A 17,530-nucleotide genomic window follows, 5' to 3' on the forward strand; every position below is an offset into this window, starting at 1 on the left:
TTTATTGTTTTCTATTAAAGATGTATAACAATAAACAAAATCATATTTCATTTGAAATTCAAAATTAGTACATATGACAATGATATTAAAGAAATAACTAAAAGGTTAGGCCAAAAATATAAATAAAGACATCCAAAAGGAAAATTTCATACCACACTAAAAAATAATTAATTTCACTATTTGCCTAAAGTATCTTTTCTCTTTATTTCGAGTATCTACCTTTTATTGATTTAGGGTGGGTTTGGATGGGCGATTGGGTGTGGTGTGGTGCGTTTAGCTTACTTTTTGTCTTACGCTACAGTATCGCTACAATATCTAATCTCATCGCTACCACTGTTTTTACACTAACCGCAGGTAAACACACCGCCCATCCAAACCCACCATTAAGCATAAAAAAAACAACTTAAGAGTACACACTTAAATGTCCACACACCTAATGTTCATTTTGATGGAACTTCCATCCGTTTCCGTCTTAAGAATTATATTCAAATCTAGTTTATCACGAAAATCAACAAAATCAAATCAAAATTAATTATAATTAAATAAAATTGGGCATAAACATAAATTTAGCTTTTAAGGATTATATATTTTTTAGCTAAATTTAGTTCTCATCTTTTAAAAATAGTAGAATTTAATCATTAACTTTTGAAAAGATTCTAATTATTGTTTTTCAACAACAATTTTGATTAAAATGTTAAAATTTTAAGCATATGACAAACCGCATGACAATTCTCGTGCACTTCATTATATATTTTAGAATTTTATGAAATTTTTATAATTTGTTTTGAATTTTGAATTTTGTAATTTTCAAATTATTTGTTGACGTTACATATAAGATAGATAATATTATATCAACATGAAGTACATCGGACTACCATGTGGGTTGTCACAACAACATTATTAAAATAAAATCAATGTTTTAGTCAACATTTTAGTTAAAAAACGAATTGATTTTTAAAAAAAGGTTAATAGTTAAATTTAGCTAAAAAATAAAAGCTAATTGATAAAAATGTAAACATTAAGAGCAAAATTTATTATTATCCCATTAAATTAAAACAAAGTGGTAGAACCGGGAAAATTAGCAAGATATGAACATTGAGGGTTAAATTTCTCATTATCTCAATTTGACTAGTATTTTAAAATAAAAAAGTGGAGAGATTAAATTTTAAATATACAAAAAATACAGGGACCTAGAGCAAATTAAACCAAATTAAAACGAGGGATGCGTAGTTTAAGTCCAACCACATAGAAGGTGCAAATTAGCAAGAAGTATATATAACTTACGTTCCCTTGCGTTATGTGGACACTCTATAAAAGCCTAAACCCCATCTCGTGTATTTTCCCGTGCTGTTTTCCTCTAAAACGTTTTCGAAAACAGAAAAAAAAAAAGAAAAAGAAAAGAAGAAGCATTCACAGCGAAGCAACAGCTGAAAGCCGTTTCAGATTCAAAGCACCACCGTCTCACTCTAATCAAAACAAACAAAAACCAGCCAAAATTCATCACCGTTATCAAAGAGAGAATCAACAGAGCAAAGAGATTCCGGTTTTCTCTTTCCTATTTCTTCTTTTTTGCGCTTTCACAGTCTCTACGTTGTCGTTCTTTTTTGGCTTAGCATTTGGAGGAGGAGAGGAGAGGAGAAGATGAGAAAAATGGCGGATCCTTATGTGTTGGCGTGGATCTCGGTTGTAACGACGCTTCTTGCTTTGTGCGGTGCCGTTTTGAAGAGACGGAAAGTGAACGGGATCTCTTCCTCAAGGACTATGTCGGTGACAAGCGTATCGGCTGTTGACGGAGAATGTAGATCCGCTGATGGTTGTGATACTGACGTCATCATTGTTGGAGCTGGTGTTGCTGGATCCGCACTCGCTCACACTCTTGGCAAGGTGCTTTTTTCTTTTTCCTTTTATTTCTTTCTTTTCCGCTTTCTCGGTATCCAATCACGAACTAGTAAAAGTCTTGTTCGTTTCACAATTTCTTTCGGCTTTCTTTGAAACAAGTTTAAAGTGATTCTCGAACGGTCATCTATACATTTTGTTCTTCTTTTTTCCTTTAATATATTTGTTTTCTTTCATGCCCTTTTTTTGACAAACCATTTTACTTCTTTTATGGCTCTCTTATAGAGTATGTTGCAACTTTTATATCCGCATGATTATTGAAAAAGAACCTACGAGCTTGTCCGCCATGATTCGGGAATATTTTCTGAGCTTTGTAATTATAGATCAGTATTTACTTGTTACCACTTGCCAATCTTATTATTATAGGCCTCTACTGAGCTTGACTTGAATAAAATGAACCATCTTTTACTATCAGCATTTAGCAATCTACAGAACCCGATTTCTACATAATCAGTCACTGTCAATTTAACTATAGTCTTTGCTTCTTAGCTGTAACCGAAGATTGCCTAGCACAAGGTTTGGCATTTCTTGTGGCCGTAATTAAAAAAAAAAAAAAACTATGTACAAGTGTTGGGTTTTCCAAGTTGTCTTCCCCTGTATTTATTATCACCATCTGTGATCTCATTAAGATACTGATTTGGCCAACAAATAGGAACCCTTACAAATTTAGTCTTTCAGCCAAATTAACCCTTACGATTTAACTATGGTCTTGCTTCGTTGTTCTGATGTTCACCTTCTGTCTATGATAATTTAATTTATACCAGTGTATTAATCATGTAATTGTAAATAAGCCTTGTGTGTGTGCTTTTATTGATGTGTACGGTTAGCATCCTTTTTTTTCTTTGGGGTTTAATTTGCTTTCACAGTTTAAGATGGGATGATTATGTGCAAATTTAGCATCATCTTTGATAATAGCATTCTTTTTGATAAAAATATTGTGACTGTTCTTGTTGAAAGCTATATCAAGTTCAACTTTAAATTGATTATATGGTCTAAAGCACAGGATGGACGTCGAGTGCATGTGATTGAAAGAGATTTATCAGAGCCTGACCGTATTGTTGGGGAACTGCTACAACCAGGGGGCTATCTCAAGTTAATTGAGTTGGGACTTGAAGGTAGGCGAATAATGAATTTTTTAACTATCTGAAGTTACTTGAGTTGGGCTATCTCAATGTTTGGTTATGATTTAGTTGATATTTCAATGGAATGAGTTCAACAAACCTTATGGATTTTCTCACTGCAGATTGTGTGGAGGAAATTGATGCTCAGCAGGTATTTGGTTATGCGCTTTTCAAGGATGGGAAACGTACCCGACTTTCTTATCCCTTAGAAAATTTCCACTCAGATGTATCTGGCAGGAGCTTCCACAATGGACGTTTCATACAGAGGATGCGGGAGAAAGCAGCTTCTCTTCCCAAGTATGTCTTTTCCCCATTTTAGATATTAATCGTTTGCTAATTCGTTATGTTCGTTTTTATTCATTGCTCGAACTCTTTTGATGATGCTTCAATATTATGAAATTTTTGTACTGCCTGTTGTAGCATTATGGCAACATATATCTGTTATGGTATTTATATCCTTTTCCCCATCTTTTGCCAGTGTACGTTTAGAGCAAGGTGTAGTTACTTCTCTACTTGAAGAAAAAGGGACTATCAGAGGAGTGCAGTATAAAACAAAAGATGGCCGTGAATTGACAGCATTTGCACCCCTAACCATTGTTTGTGATGGCTGTTTTTCAAACTTACGTCGCTCCCTTTGCAACCCTCAGGTGAGTTGACCGATCAACCCTTTGTTTTGAAGGTCAAGTAAGTTTAGAAACTTAAAAAACCTAATGATACGATCTGCAGGTAGATGTACCCTCGTGTTTTGTCGGATTGGTACTGGAGAATTGCTATCTTCCTTACGCAAATCACGGGCATGTTATACTAGCAGATCCTTCCCCCATTTTGTTCTATCCTATTAGCAGCACAGAGATTCGTTGTCTCGTTGATGTACCTGGTCAAAAGGTTCCTTCTATTGCCAATGGGGAGATGGCAAATTATTTGAAGACAGTTGTGGCTCCTCAGGTATTTAACTGCTCTTATCCTGCATATTTGTTTTCTTTATTCTTTTATAGAAAGTGTTCTTTACTCAAAATACGCTTAACATATGTTCTCTTGGATTTGACAATGTGCCTGCATAATATATAACAGGTTCCACCGGAAATTTACGATTCATTTGTAGCAGCTGTTGATAAGGGAAATATTAGGACAATGCCAAACAGAAGCATGCCGGCTTCTCCTTATCCCACTCCCGGAGCCCTATTAATGGGAGATGCATTTAACATGCGCCATCCATTAACTGGCGGAGGAATGACTGTGGCTTTATCCGATATTGTTGTTCTTCGTGATCTACTGAAGCCTCTGCGTGACCTCAATGATGCACCAACACTCTGTAAATATCTAGAATCATTTTACACCTTGCGTAAGGTAAACCATATGAATAAGGCTCAATTACCATTTGCGATTAGTCGGATCGATTAAAAAAATAATCTAACGCACAAAGGCTCAATAACGTTCTTCTTTTGCAGCCTGTGGCATCTACAATCAATACATTGGCAGGTGCATTGTACAAAGTGTTCTGCGCATCACCTGATCAAGCAAGGAAGGAAATGCGACAGGCTTGTTTCGATTATCTAAGCCTTGGGGGTGTATTCTCAACAGGTCCAATATCGTTGCTCTCAGGTTTAAACCCTCGCCCCTTGAGCTTGGTTCTGCATTTCTTTGCGGTGGCGATATACGGTGTCGGTCGTTTACTGTTGCCATTCCCTTCACCTAAACGAATTTGGATTGGAGCTCGACTCATCTCGGTATGGTTTATGATTATTTTTGTTTATCCTTTGGCAATACTTGCTCTAAACTCGTCAATTTTAATCCGAATTTTACAAAAATCAGGATTTGAACACAAACTAAACCATAGAAACGTGAAAACTCAATTCTGAAAACAAATTGAACACAAAAAACCTCATAAACTGACTCGAAATGTGGTTAGAACAAATAACTTCAGATGACTCGATCCAAAAAACCTTATTGATCTGAAACCAAATTGATTTTAACCCATAAACTGACTCGAATCTGAAGATTTTAATTTGAAATAACTCGAAACTGATCTAAATTGATTTGATTTAAAACCAATTCTACCCTCATAGATCTAGCTGTTTATCTGTGTTTATTTAATATGTAAAATATTTAATTTCAGGGAGCATCAGGAATCATATTCCCTATCATAAAGGCAGAGGGAGTTAGGCAAATGTTCTTCCCAGCGACAGTTCCTGCATATTACAGAAGAGCACCTCCTGCAAATTAATTTATAGCAAGAATTTAGCTTTTTCGCTACGACAAAAATAGTTAGTAAATTTCATTTCGTATTCTCTCTTTTCAAAGGTTAGGGGAAAGATTTACCGGAAAATGCCCCAACTAAGAAAAATGAATGAATTATGAATGAGAAAATGTAGCTTTGCTTTGATCAAACACAATATCAAATTATCCAAAAATTTCACCCTCAGTAAAAGATACAATTGAATTAAGAAATCCAATGAGGGCTGTAAAATTAAGCATGGTATGTTATGCCTTCTGATAAATACAATAGTATCACAATTCACACCCCCTCTGGTTTATTCGCTCTCGGTAAAAAAAAAAAACTATTATTCATCTGAGATGTAAAAGCCTAGAAATACAACATGAAATATATGAACTGAGTTAAAACTCTCAACAAAAAAAAATGATTTTCAGTGCTGAGTGTGCACTCCAATCCATCAGTAGAGGTAAGAAGTGTAGGGTTTTAAATATATTCTACATCCCTATTTCTAACACTTCACACTTACTCAACTCTTGTCGAAAAGTAGCTCGGTTTTTCAGTTTTCATACCCTCGTGTTCTTCCTTTCTTGCTTTATAGCCTCGTACGACATCATCACCTCTTTAAATTTCGCCTCGGCAACTTCTGGAATATAACACGAATGAAGTTTAAATAAAAAACAATCTGAAGAAACACCGTGTTATGGTTAGGGTTCATAGTAATAGTTGCCGAATGGCCAAAACATCTTACCTTTATTATCCTGGTTCTGATCTGGGTGGAATTGTTTCGCCTTGGCCCTGAATGCTGTCTGCATATAGACATCATTGTCGTTTTATCATTTAACCGTTAAATGATACATCCCCAAACCCTTTATTTTTAGCTTTTAAAAGTTATGCAACAACATTCTAATTTTCTTTAAATTTAACTACATAAGATTTGATAACGAAGTGACCTATTTGATATAACACGATAGTTTGAGAATGTAATTAACATGTTTTGAAGTTTGGGGACCAATTTAAAATGGGGGTCATAGTTTAGGGTGTCTGGTGCAATTAACTCTATATAGTATATGAATAAAGTCATTCCAAGTCAACTTTTGATCAAGATATATATATATATATATATATATATGATATATAGCCAATAACATAACGACGAGCATATATATCAAAATGCAGTGATGGAGAAGCATTTTAAAAATAATTCAGTATACCTTAATCTCATCTTCAGTATATGGTTTCAATCGGGCTCTGAGAACAGAAGGAAGTCAAGATAAGTCAATTACCAGTGCCAAAGCTCTTGGCTATAGCAAAATGAATATGATTGAAAAGCATTTATTAACACTGTAAAAGCAGGCATTACCTGTCAAGACCTAAAACCGTGTAGTGATGTGATAATGGATAGCTCGCTCGCTCTCTTTGAGGTGGCCTGTAATTAGTTCTTTGATCTCTGTAAGATGCATCTGCTTTCCAATACCAATCATCTCGTTGAAAGTGTTGATGGTAAGCACCGGGACCAGTTTCTTTCCAGGTTTCATAGCTCCTTTTGTGTTTATTTCGTTCCCTGTTAAACACACTTTGCATCCGCCTTATTCGTTCCTACAAAGAGAATAAGGAATTTAATTAAACAATAAGATGACATAAAAATATAGAGAATGCTCGAAACACAATCGAAAGCTTACCACTCTTTCCATTTCTTCTTCGTGCTCTTCTTGCATTCGGCGATTATACCTTCTCCATGCTTCCTCTTGAAAGGATGTTCGAGAAGAACCTCCTCCTCGTGATGATTTTGACCTGACTAACTTTCATGGTGCAAGTACACACACAATGATCAGATTAACAGATACGATCCGAAAAAAAATAACAAATGCTATAGTCAAAGTAAGATTTCAGCAAAAGTGATTGATCCGTACAAAAATTCAACAAGGCAACAATCAAACATAACACAGCTCAATTCATATCCTTAAATCTAAAAATATTGGTCAAAGTACTATAGAAGCCCTTGTATTAGGAGTCAGGTTGCATTTTGCCCCTTCTACTCAAAAAAATGGGCAAATTAGTCCCTACACGTTAGATAAAAGAGCTAACTAATCCTTATGTTAAAAATTTCATCCAATCTACTATTAAAAACTGGTTCTTGTAAGTCAGAATATGCTACATGTGGCACGTGTAACTGTTTGGTTAATTCGTCAACCACGCTAAATTTTAACAATAAAAACGAATGAATTTTTACACAAAAAGAACCACTTTGCTCTTTGATCTAACGGACAAAGACTAATTTGCCCATTTTTGAGTAAAAAAGCAAACTGCAATTGACTCCTAGTATAGGAGCCTCCATGATACTTCTACCAAAAATATCAGCAAATGAAAACAAAGGTACTTAAACTTGACAACAAAAATAACACTTTTTAGCACATTGCAGCAGCACACACGGTATCAAAGCAATAATTTTGTATCAAACAAATCCTTCGAAACGAATCTTCCTCTTTAAATCTATTGCATCTTTACTTAGGAAAAATGCCTATCATCCTATTAACATTATGTTCTCATAAAAACCACTAGCCATTAGTCTAAATTTGTAGTTATAGAAGCAATTCAATAGCGAAAAAATTAAAAACTTTTAAGAACCAAAAAAATCCTTCCACCATTCCCTTTAAGAAAACAACGAAGATGCTGTCAACTATAGTATTATTGAATCTACAATAGCTGAAATTGGCGAAAGAACTTGTTTTCAATATACCTGAGTATATATCCAATCAACAGATCTCCTCAGCTGACTAACCTGCCAGATTTTGTAACTGCAATCAAATGGGCAATTCCAACAAATAGTTGCTCCCACAAACACTAATTTAGACAAAACTACCATGGAAGCTCTGCATTAGAAGTCGGTTGCATTTTGCTCCATCTACTAAAAAAAATGGGCAAATTAGTCCCTTAATGCTAGATCAAAGAGCAAACTAGTTCTTTAGTTAAAAATTCCATCCAACGTGTCACTCTACGACAGTTTTAAACCGTGCAAATGGATGACAGTTTTAATAGAAAGAACTAATTTGCTCTTTGATTTAACGTATAGGGACTAATTTGCTTATTTTTTTTAGTAGAGAGGATAAAATGTAATCTGACTCAGAGCCTCCATGGAACTGTTACTCACTAATTTATTAATATAATTTGTTCCCATTCCTTAAAAAACCCTAACCTTTGGTCTAAAATTGAAGGCCAATAAATCAAATTAAACCCTAACAATGCATCGTATTATAATAAACACATATATAAATCTCAGAACCATTAAAAGATTGAAACTTCAAAAAAAGGGATTTGGTGGGGAATGGAGGAACTTACCGCGAAAGTGGTTGCAGTGGCGCCAATTAAACCAAAGAGGAAAATTCCCCAAAGTTTGGGGTCATCATCTTTGGCTTTATAATCCTTGTTTGGAGACGACCATTGTTTATCCCTTTCAGCTCCTTCGCCTCCCATTTCTTTTTGAACCCCTACAATTTTCCCCCAAATTAACGATATGTTCAACAATCCCTTTTGCTGCAATTCAATTTCAATCAACAAACCCTAATCGCATGGCAAGGGATCTTTTTTTTCCCTCCCTTCAAAGACTGTTCTTTTGCTTTCTTTCCTTTCTTTAAAATATAATATTTATGCAGAAAATTAAATCGTTTATTTTTCTCTTCCTTCTGTTTCTTTCACCGCCTTTGAAGTTGATTCTCTCTTTTATACTATTTTGTTTTTTTTCCAGTAATTAAAAGAGATCTTGTTAGAGTTTTAATTTCTAAAGATGATCAAATTTCACCGACAGTGATACACGTGTCGAGGGCCTAAAAAATATTATTTGAGAATGAGGTGTCCATGGTCAGATTGGGCCCAATAAAAAATTTAAGCCCATTTGTTAGGTTTGGGCTTAATTCGGCCTAAAAATAGTCTAAAATTTTGTCCAAGTCCAATCAGGATATAAATGCTAAAATCCGGACTCTGGCCCGCCTGTATTACTTTTTTATATTATTTAAATATATATATATATATATAATAAATCAAAAATACTAAAAACATCTTGTTTCTCAACAAATTTTTAAAAATATGTATACTTAAATAAGACTGAGATAAGTGGAACTTAACAAGCAAATGCCTCTAAAATAATAACAAAATTAAAGAGTTATATGATATCCAAATAATAACAACAAAATAGTAGTAATTAGACCTGATCATGGGTCGGGCCACTCGGCCAGTCCGAAGGCCCACCCGAAATATGGGAGGGTTTGGGTAAAAATATAGGCCCAAATAATGGGCTTGGACAAGGCATGTTTAAAAAAGAGGCTGGGCCTCGAGTAAGGTATATTTGGCCCGGGCCCGGCCCGACCTGAATTCACTAAAAGATAAAAAAATCTGCTCTTTTTTTGTTTTGTTTTTGAATGTTATTTTCTTGTTGTTTTCTCCCTGTTTTGCTACTATTTTACTATTATGTTGCTACTATTTTTATTGTTATTGTTTGAATATTGTATAAAACTTATTTTATTGTTAATTTTGTTATTATTTTAGAGGCATTTGCTTGTAAAGTAAAGCTATTTAAAAAAGTATAAACTAATTCGCATTTTATGTTTACTTTAGGTAAAATATATTTACTTTAATAATAAAATAAAGGGCTTTTATGAGTAAAAATCATAGATTAAGAGCTAATTTAACTACAAAAATAGGTTGAGGGCTTGTTTATTAAATAAAAAAGTGAGTTGAAGGGGAATAAAAAGAAAATAATAAATAAGGAGGGCTTAGAAGGCAGTTAGCCACATTTCAACTTTAGTGCCGCCACACCCACATGCGGCACCATTTCACTTTCAAAATTCAAAATGGTAAATTTACATATCAAGTCCTTGAAACTTTAGAGCATTACATTTTAGTCCTGTGCCGCCTATGGGAAAGGCACCTTTGGTGCCGCCTTTTGCATGCCCTCCATCAGCCATCTTTTTTTTTTGGTATTATTTTGATAAATAAAAAAAGTTTATAATATTTTGGTAATTTTTATTTTTTTTGTAATATTTTGGTAAAAAACCCTGTAGATTACACCTAAAGTTATTAAGTTATTAGTAAGTTTATGTTATGGTCACTCAACTTTAAAAAGTTAACAAAATGACCATTAAACTATTCAAAAAAAATCATTTAAGTCACTCAACTGTTAAAATCACTATTGTATGGCATTTTCTATTCGACCTATCTGCAGCAATCAAAAGTTGTCATCCCCTTTCTCTTTATGCAATTCAATTTTGTTTTTCATGAAACAACTTAAACGACATGAATCTGAGAAACAAAATCCAAACAACTATCTTCTCCAGTCTCCGATATTGGTCGTCAACTCGAATTGGACCTAAAGTATGTTATTCTACTTACCAATGGGTATTGATCTACCATACTGATCGTTAAATCGTACTAGTGACTTAAATAAACACTTTTAAATAGTTTTACTATTTAAATGAAAATTTCCGAATAGTTCAATAATCATTTTGTAACTTTTTGAAGTTAAGTAGCTAAAACGTTAACTTAGTAATAATTTAGTGACCTTAGATGTAATTTACTCTATTTTTAATTTATTTGTTTCGTGTCCAAGTACTACTAAATTTCTTGCCAAAACTCAGGAACTTAACCAACCCTCATTGGTCACCGACCCCGACTCCATTTAAACAAACAAAGTCACGGATGCACCGTAACAAAACCCAGAAAAATGGCGCCAGCGGGAACTCAAAAAAGAATCTAGAGACAGTTAAGCGGATCTTTGTTGAGGAGGATATTACATGTTTCGTGCTATCCACTTATTTTTCGCCACGTGGGATATTCAGTTGCCATGTCGCTTAAATCTTTGATTTTCCTCATTTTTTGTTACTAACTATTTACACGTGTCGATCACTCACACCACCCAAATTTTTTTTGCATGTAACTAACTATCGTAAGTTAATTTTGTTTTTCACAATAAAATCATTTAAAATTTTTTCTTTTTATAAAATTTTGGGTTCTTGATTTTTGTTCTTCAAAGTTATCAAATAATTTCTCCTTTTTTGTTTTTTATTTTTGGCTCGAGAATTTCTCTTTGTTTGGTAGTTTTTACGCTTTATTTTGGCTCTAATTTTCGCACAGGTACTTGTTTTTTGAATTAATCTTTATTTTTTTTGCTTGTTTAATCAAAATGATTTAGTTTTGTTTGAATTTCGTCCATGGTATATTGATTGCTGTGTGTAGTTTCCATTTAAAATTGAATGTTTATTAGTTCTGTTTAATACTGGTATTTATCTCTTCGAATTCTAGTAAAGAACTAAAAACAAGAATTTTTTTTTTTTGAAATTTCATTAGGCATCACAGATTTAGAATTAGACTAAAAGGAACTGTAGATTATGTTTTCTTTTTAAATTTTTGATTGAAATTTGGTGAAGCTTTTTTGCCTGCAATTAGTTTGAATTTTCATTGAAATATTTGTTTTTTGAGGTATGATTGACGGAAAAAAAATGATGTTAATTAAAATTTTGATTTCTGAACAATTTTTGCAGCACTTGATTCAGGTTCTGTGTGAAATTGAGCCAAACTTCTTTAAAAAAATTCCTCTGTTTAAAGCAAGTTGTGAAGCAGTTTAATGTCCTACTTCAGCAACTAATCGCTTGAGTAATTGGATCTGTAAAGCTTTAAACAAAGGAAATATAGTTGAGTGGGATGGATGTCAGTGATCTTTTAACTTCTGCTGGAATCAACATAGCTATATGTGTTGTGCTTCTGTCACTGTATTCCATATTGAGGAAACAACCAGGCAATGCGTGCGTGTATTTTACACGGCGGCTTGTTTCGGAACCGGTAAGGGGTACTGGTGCTATTAGTTGCTTTGAAAGATTTGTGCCCTCTACAGGCTGGATTGCTAAAGCCTGGCAAGCAACCGATGAAGAAATATTGGCTGTCGGCGGTGTCGATGCTGTAGCTTTCATGAGAATAGTTGTTTTCAGGTGATTAAGTCTCAAATTTAAGTTCAAAACATCTTGAAGTGGTTCAACATTTCAATTTCTGTTTTGGTATCTATGGTTGTTTTTGCAGGTTTACTAACCGCCCTGCTATGTTCTTCATGTCCTTTACAGTATTCGGGTATTCATCATTGCTGCTGTAATTTGCCTTTTTATAGTGCTTCCAGTAAATTATTATGGACAAGATATGCAGCACAAGGAAATCCATTCAGAATCACTTGAAGTATTTACAATTGGAAATGTAAAAGAAGATTCTAAATGGTATGTTCTGTTTCACCCTTTATTATGGTGAGATATTAAGATGTCACCCCAATACGGAGAAAAAACAGCATTCATTGATATTTTTTTCCTTTTGTTTAAATTTTTTTCAGGCTTTGGGTCCATTGTCTGGCATTATACCTCATATCCTGCTCAGCTTGTGTTCTACTTTACTTTGTAAGGATGTACAACCAAAAATGCGTCATTTACTCATATAGTTTAACTTGTATATGCATTTAATTTTTTTTTCTAGTATTCATTTAAAGATTATTGCTTTGTTCTAGGAGTATAAAAATATCACTAAAATGAGGTTAGCACATATTACTGGATCTCCTCCCAATCCAAGTCATTTCACAGTTCTAGTCCGTGGTGTCCCTTGGTCCCCGGATAATTCATACAGTAATTCAGTGGAACAGTTCTTTTCAACTTATTATCCAGAAAGCTATTTGTCCCATCAGATGGTATATGGATCTTGTACAGTTGATAAATTAATGGTAAGCATCTATCTTTGAGTGATTTACGTTAGTGACATAAATTTATACCAATTTAACCTTTTCTTTAACAATGCTGTCTTTGCAGAAGGATGCAGAGAGAATGTACAGAATGCTAAAATCCATTGACCCACGGTTTCTAGACAGGTCTTTGCCATATTGTATTCCTGGAGGAGCTGCACATCCCTTTATGGTGCTTAACCTTAGAGCAGACAGTGTTAGCAGTTCAACCAGTATGGATAGGCTGCAACCAAGTCAAAGAAGAAAGGTTGAAAATCATTGAATAACTTCAATAGTTCTTATTTCAAGTTTATGTGTGTATAAATTGTATATAAGTTATGCTTGCCATTTTTAGTGGTTTTTGTTAGGAAAGTTAACAGATATTGTTTGCATAATATACAATGAAGCAGTTACTGTTTTCAGTCTCAAAGTGAATTTGCTTTAATATTTCCTCTAGATCATTTTATTGTGCTATATATAAGCATCTTTCTTTCATCTATCTTTGCCAACTTGGGAATTGCTGCCATTTTGTCGCTAAAAGTTTGCATGCTGATCACTAACTTTCATAACTTTGATGGAAGTGGCTATGTGATGTTCTATTTTATTTTGACCTTTGATACAGGAATGTCCAGCTGCTTTTGTTTTCTTCAGGACTCGCTATGCTGCTCTTGTTGCAGCACAAGTTCTTCAATCATCAAATCCCATGTTGTGGGTGACAGAACTTGCCCCTGAGCCACATGATGTTTATTGGTCAAACCTCTCCATACCGTACAAACAAGTTTGGCTTCGTAAAATAACAACTCTTATAGCTTCTGTTGTTTTTATGTTCCTGTTTCTTCTTCCTGTTACATTTGTGCAAGGCTTGACTCAACTAGAGCACTTAGACCAGCTATCACGTAGAGTTCCATTTCTTAAAGGAATTTTAAAACAGTGAGTATCATTCCCCACACTCTATTGCAAAACCAGTATGAGCTTGTTATTTTTTTTTTCAATTATGCTGCTTTCATATCACATTGCAGTCATGACCGATGCCTGATGCAACAAACTCTATATAGAAACCTGCATGAAAAGAACCATAATCGTGAACCCTGTTAATACTCCTATATCTGCTAACAGGCCTAGATTGAAGGCTCTGAAAGACAATCTAGAGTACATAAATAGCCAGATACAACTTATTATAGTGATGTCATTGTTATTTAACTGCATTAAACTCACCCAAGCTCTTGGTGTGTATTAATACATGTACATAGGACAAATATCATTGTTATTAAGTGGAAACTGGAAGGAGTTAAAAGAGAAGGAACCAGGCACTCATTGTGAATCTATGTTGTTTGTTATGCTATGCAGGGAGTTCATACACCGGGTGGTAACAGGTTACTTACCAAGTGTGATTCTAATGTTATTTCTTTATGCTGTTCCACCAACTATGATGTTATTTTCTGCAATGGAGGGGAATATTTCACGTAGTCAGAGGAAACGGAGTGCTTGCATCAAAGTTCTGTACTTCACAATTTGGAATGTTTTCTTTGTTAATGTCCTTTCTGGATCCATCATCAGGCAATTGACTGTTTTCTCAAGTTTTAAAGATGCACCTAAACAACTTGCCAGAGCAGTGCCAACCCAGGTAACCTTTCCATGCGTCCTCAATTGTTGGTTTAATAAAACCTCAACACCTCCAACTTCATGGCAAGTTGTTATATGCATTTAGATTTAGATTTTACCTTGGTCTATTGAGATGCATGAAATACACTATTAAGCGCTCTCTTTTGTAGGCACTCACATAGGACAGATTGCTTTTCTCACTTTTTTATGGCATGTGATTGTGTATCTTCAGGATTACATCTAACTGAAGTTGTTCTCGTCTGCAGGCTACCTTCTTCACGACTTACGTATTATCATCAGGCTGGGCTAGCTTGTCCTGTGAAATAATGCAACCTTTCCCGCTTATTTGCAATTTTTTCAGAAAATTCATACTAAGAACCAAAGTCGAACCATCTAGTTGTGCTCTAACCTTCCCTCACCATACTGAAATTCCACGGCTGCTTCTGTTTGTACACATTGGCTTCACTTGTTCCATTATGGCACCCTTAATATTGCCCTTCTTGCTGGTTTTCTTCTTTCTCGCTTTCCTCGTCTATCGAAACCAGGTGAGTTTTATCCCATCAACTTTTATATCCTCTTTCCTTTCGTCAATGATATCATCTGTAACGGTTTGTTGTATGCTTCAATGCCCTCAGTATTGTGTAAGCTCATACATAGTCTACATGTACAATTTCACATTTATGGTACTAGGTGATCATGTTGTATGCATATGCAGTGCATGATGATGTTGTGGAAGCATTTCTATTTATGTTTTTACTGTTAGGTAGACCGATTTAGAAGAATTCAACTTTTACCTCTGTTCCTTGTCTTTTTTCTTTTTTTTTTCAGATTCTCAATGTATACGTACGAAAATATGAAAGTGGGGGAGAATTCTGGCCTATTGTTCACAACTCAGCAATCTTCTCCCTATTGTTAACACAAGTTATCGCCCTCGGGGTCTTCGGCATAAAACAATCACCGGTTGCTTCTGGTTTCATCATTCCCCTAATATTACTCACTCTTCTATTCAATGAGTACTGTAGGCAGAGATTTTCCCCTGTTTTCAAGAGGAGACCTGCACAAATTCTTATAGAGATGGATCAACAAGATGAGCAATTGGGAAGGAAAGAAGAGATTCATAATCAAATACGTTCAGCATACTTCCAGAACCCGATAATATCTCATCAAGTGTCCATTAATTCCAACTTGCCGTTGTCTAGAAACACATCACACCACCAAGGAGACGAAGATAATTTGCATGGTCTCAAGTCGTTGAAACCATTCAGGTACATTTAGTTATTCCTGCTACTTGGTGCATAGTTCCTTCCAGCCTGAATTGGTAAAAGTATTTTGGAGACCCCTACACTAAGAAGAATTAGATTGTATTTTGCTTCATTTACTCAAAGAATGGGCAAATTAATCCCTGTACACTAGATCAAAGAATAAACCATCTTTTTTGTTAAGATTTTCATCCATTTTTGCTATTAAAACCTAGCCTGTTGATAGAATAATCAAATAGTTACACAGGACGTGTTGCGTACATCTTAGTAGAAATTGATGGAATTTTTAACAAAAGAACCCGTTAACTCTTTGATCTCCTGTATAGAGACTAATTTGACTATATTTTTAGTAAAGATGACAAAATGCAATCTGACTCCTACTACAAGTACCTTCTTGGTATTTTTACCTCCTGAATTGCTATTAATAATTTGATTTGATCTGAACTGAATTGAACCTAGCCTAACTTTTCAGGTATTCAACAAGTTCAATTAGATGAACAATAGGCTGTTGATTGCACTTGGGAACTGATTGATTCATCTCTTATCGTCAATGTGCCAAAAAAAGGCACCATCATCATATTGGCGGTTGCTTGCTGGGACCAGTAGCTGTAACTTGTACATTTATATAGGAAACATTTAACACCAGTAAAGAGGCAAAGAGAGACTGGAAGCAGCACATAGGTAATAGTTTTTTTGCTGTGGAAAATTAAGTACTTTTTCAGTTTTATTTTCTCAAACTTTATGGGGCTGAGATAATTCATACACAAGATGCCCTTGTATATGTATATAACCTTAGACTTTAGTAATTTAGGTTTTTATACCATCAATTTGAAGCTAAAATATTGTGTATTTTTTCCAATTGTATATATAATATATGTGTCTTTAAACATGTATTTTTTCAATGTATATAATATATTTTTCTTGACTAAAGAAAGATTAGTCTAATGTATAGTAAAAATAAATTAATTTAAAAATACTTAAAAGAATAAAATGATATTTTAAAAGTAATGAAAAAAAAGTAAATAATAATAGACAGTGAAACAATAGTAATTAAATAAACTAAACCAAGCATAAATTAAGATAATTAAGCTGAGATATCTTTTGTTTGTTAGATATAATAGTGATGTGATTTGATAATTTCCAAGTGATTTGTCAATGGATCAAGGAACCAACACCAAGATGCATGGTTCTCATTTTTACTGCAACATATGTAATAAGATGGATGCCATTATTTGCATCTAATCTCAGTAGTTGTCAAAATGTAATCACCATAGTACCCCTTCAAAAAGCACCCATCTAAATTGATAATCCTTAAATCTAACTTTATAACCATCTTTGAATGCTTGCGGACAGATTATACAAGCTTTGAAATAACTTAGCATCTAGGGAGCATATTGTGGTGGTGCCAGAGCCTTATAATCATCTTTGTTTGCTTATAGATAGATATACAACCTTTGAAATAACTTAGCATCTAAGGAGCATATTGTTATGGTGCTAGGTGTTAGGAGTCTTAAGCTCTCATAAGTAATCATAAATCTTCCCATACTTATTTTTATGACTCCCTCTAATTAATTCCAGTGCTCTTAAGTGAGATAATTGTCAGAAAGTCTTTTTTCACGCCCTGTTGCAATGATGTCAGGGCATAATTAGGGTCACTAATAAACTCATCTTTATAATGTCTGCCAACCATTTTGCTATG

The 17,530-nt window shown here is 34.3% G+C and overlaps 3 protein-coding genes across 6 annotated transcripts; 2 read left to right on the top strand and 1 right to left on the bottom strand.

Moving 5' to 3' along the window:
• The first annotated feature begins 1,332 nt into the window (after positions 1-1,332).
• On the top strand, positions 1,333-5,428 carry LOC105772828 (squalene monooxygenase SE1). Its single transcript, XM_012594293.2, has 8 exons — positions 1,333-1,884; positions 2,900-3,011; positions 3,140-3,314; positions 3,496-3,664; positions 3,744-3,962; positions 4,089-4,364; positions 4,466-4,744; positions 5,134-5,428. The coding sequence occupies exons 1-8, from the start codon at positions 1,642-1,644 to the stop codon at positions 5,239-5,241; spliced, it is 1,581 nt and encodes a 526-aa protein (XP_012449747.1). The 5' UTR covers positions 1,333-1,641; the 3' UTR covers positions 5,242-5,428.
• LOC105772829 (hypothetical protein) lies at positions 5,377-8,963 on the bottom strand. 3 transcript variants are annotated; one of them, XM_012594295.2, is made up of 7 exons: positions 8,569-8,963; positions 7,970-8,011; positions 6,912-7,031; positions 6,593-6,828; positions 6,444-6,480; positions 5,981-6,038; positions 5,377-5,872 (listed from the first exon to the last, which is right to left on the bottom strand). In XM_012594295.2, the coding sequence occupies exons 1-7, from the start codon at positions 8,701-8,703 to the stop codon at positions 5,796-5,798; spliced, it is 705 nt and encodes a 234-aa protein (XP_012449749.1). In that variant the 5' UTR covers positions 8,704-8,963; the 3' UTR covers positions 5,377-5,795. The 3 variants fall into 3 exon arrangements, with proteins under 3 accessions (XP_012449749.1, XP_012449748.1, XP_012449751.1); XM_012594294.2 differs by having other exon boundaries at positions 5,377-5,875; positions 8,569-8,961; XM_012594297.2 differs by lacking the exon at positions 7,970-8,011 and having other exon boundaries at positions 5,377-5,875.
• A 2,238-nt stretch (positions 8,964-11,201) lies between these two features.
• On the top strand, positions 11,202-16,720 carry LOC105772830 (CSC1-like protein RXW8). 2 transcript variants are annotated; one of them, XM_012594298.2, is made up of 11 exons: positions 11,202-11,355; positions 11,763-12,206; positions 12,336-12,482; positions 12,593-12,656; positions 12,764-12,973; positions 13,059-13,238; positions 13,593-13,900; positions 14,318-14,594; positions 14,839-15,117; positions 15,401-15,837; positions 16,304-16,720. In XM_012594298.2, the coding sequence occupies exons 2-11, from the start codon at positions 11,923-11,925 to the stop codon at positions 16,326-16,328; spliced, it is 2,211 nt and encodes a 736-aa protein (XP_012449752.1). In that variant the 5' UTR covers positions 11,202-11,355; positions 11,763-11,922; the 3' UTR covers positions 16,329-16,720. The 2 variants fall into 2 exon arrangements, with proteins under 2 accessions (XP_012449752.1, XP_052488186.1); XM_052632226.1 differs by lacking the exon at positions 11,202-11,355 and having other exon boundaries at positions 12,066-12,206; positions 12,295-12,482.
• The last annotated feature ends 810 nt before the right edge of the window (positions 16,721-17,530 follow it).

This window comes from Gossypium raimondii, chromosome 6, assembly GCF_025698545.1.
Source record: "Gossypium raimondii isolate GPD5lz chromosome 6, ASM2569854v1, whole genome shotgun sequence".
In the NCBI taxonomy this organism is placed as follows: domain Eukaryota; kingdom Viridiplantae; phylum Streptophyta; class Magnoliopsida; order Malvales; family Malvaceae; genus Gossypium; species Gossypium raimondii.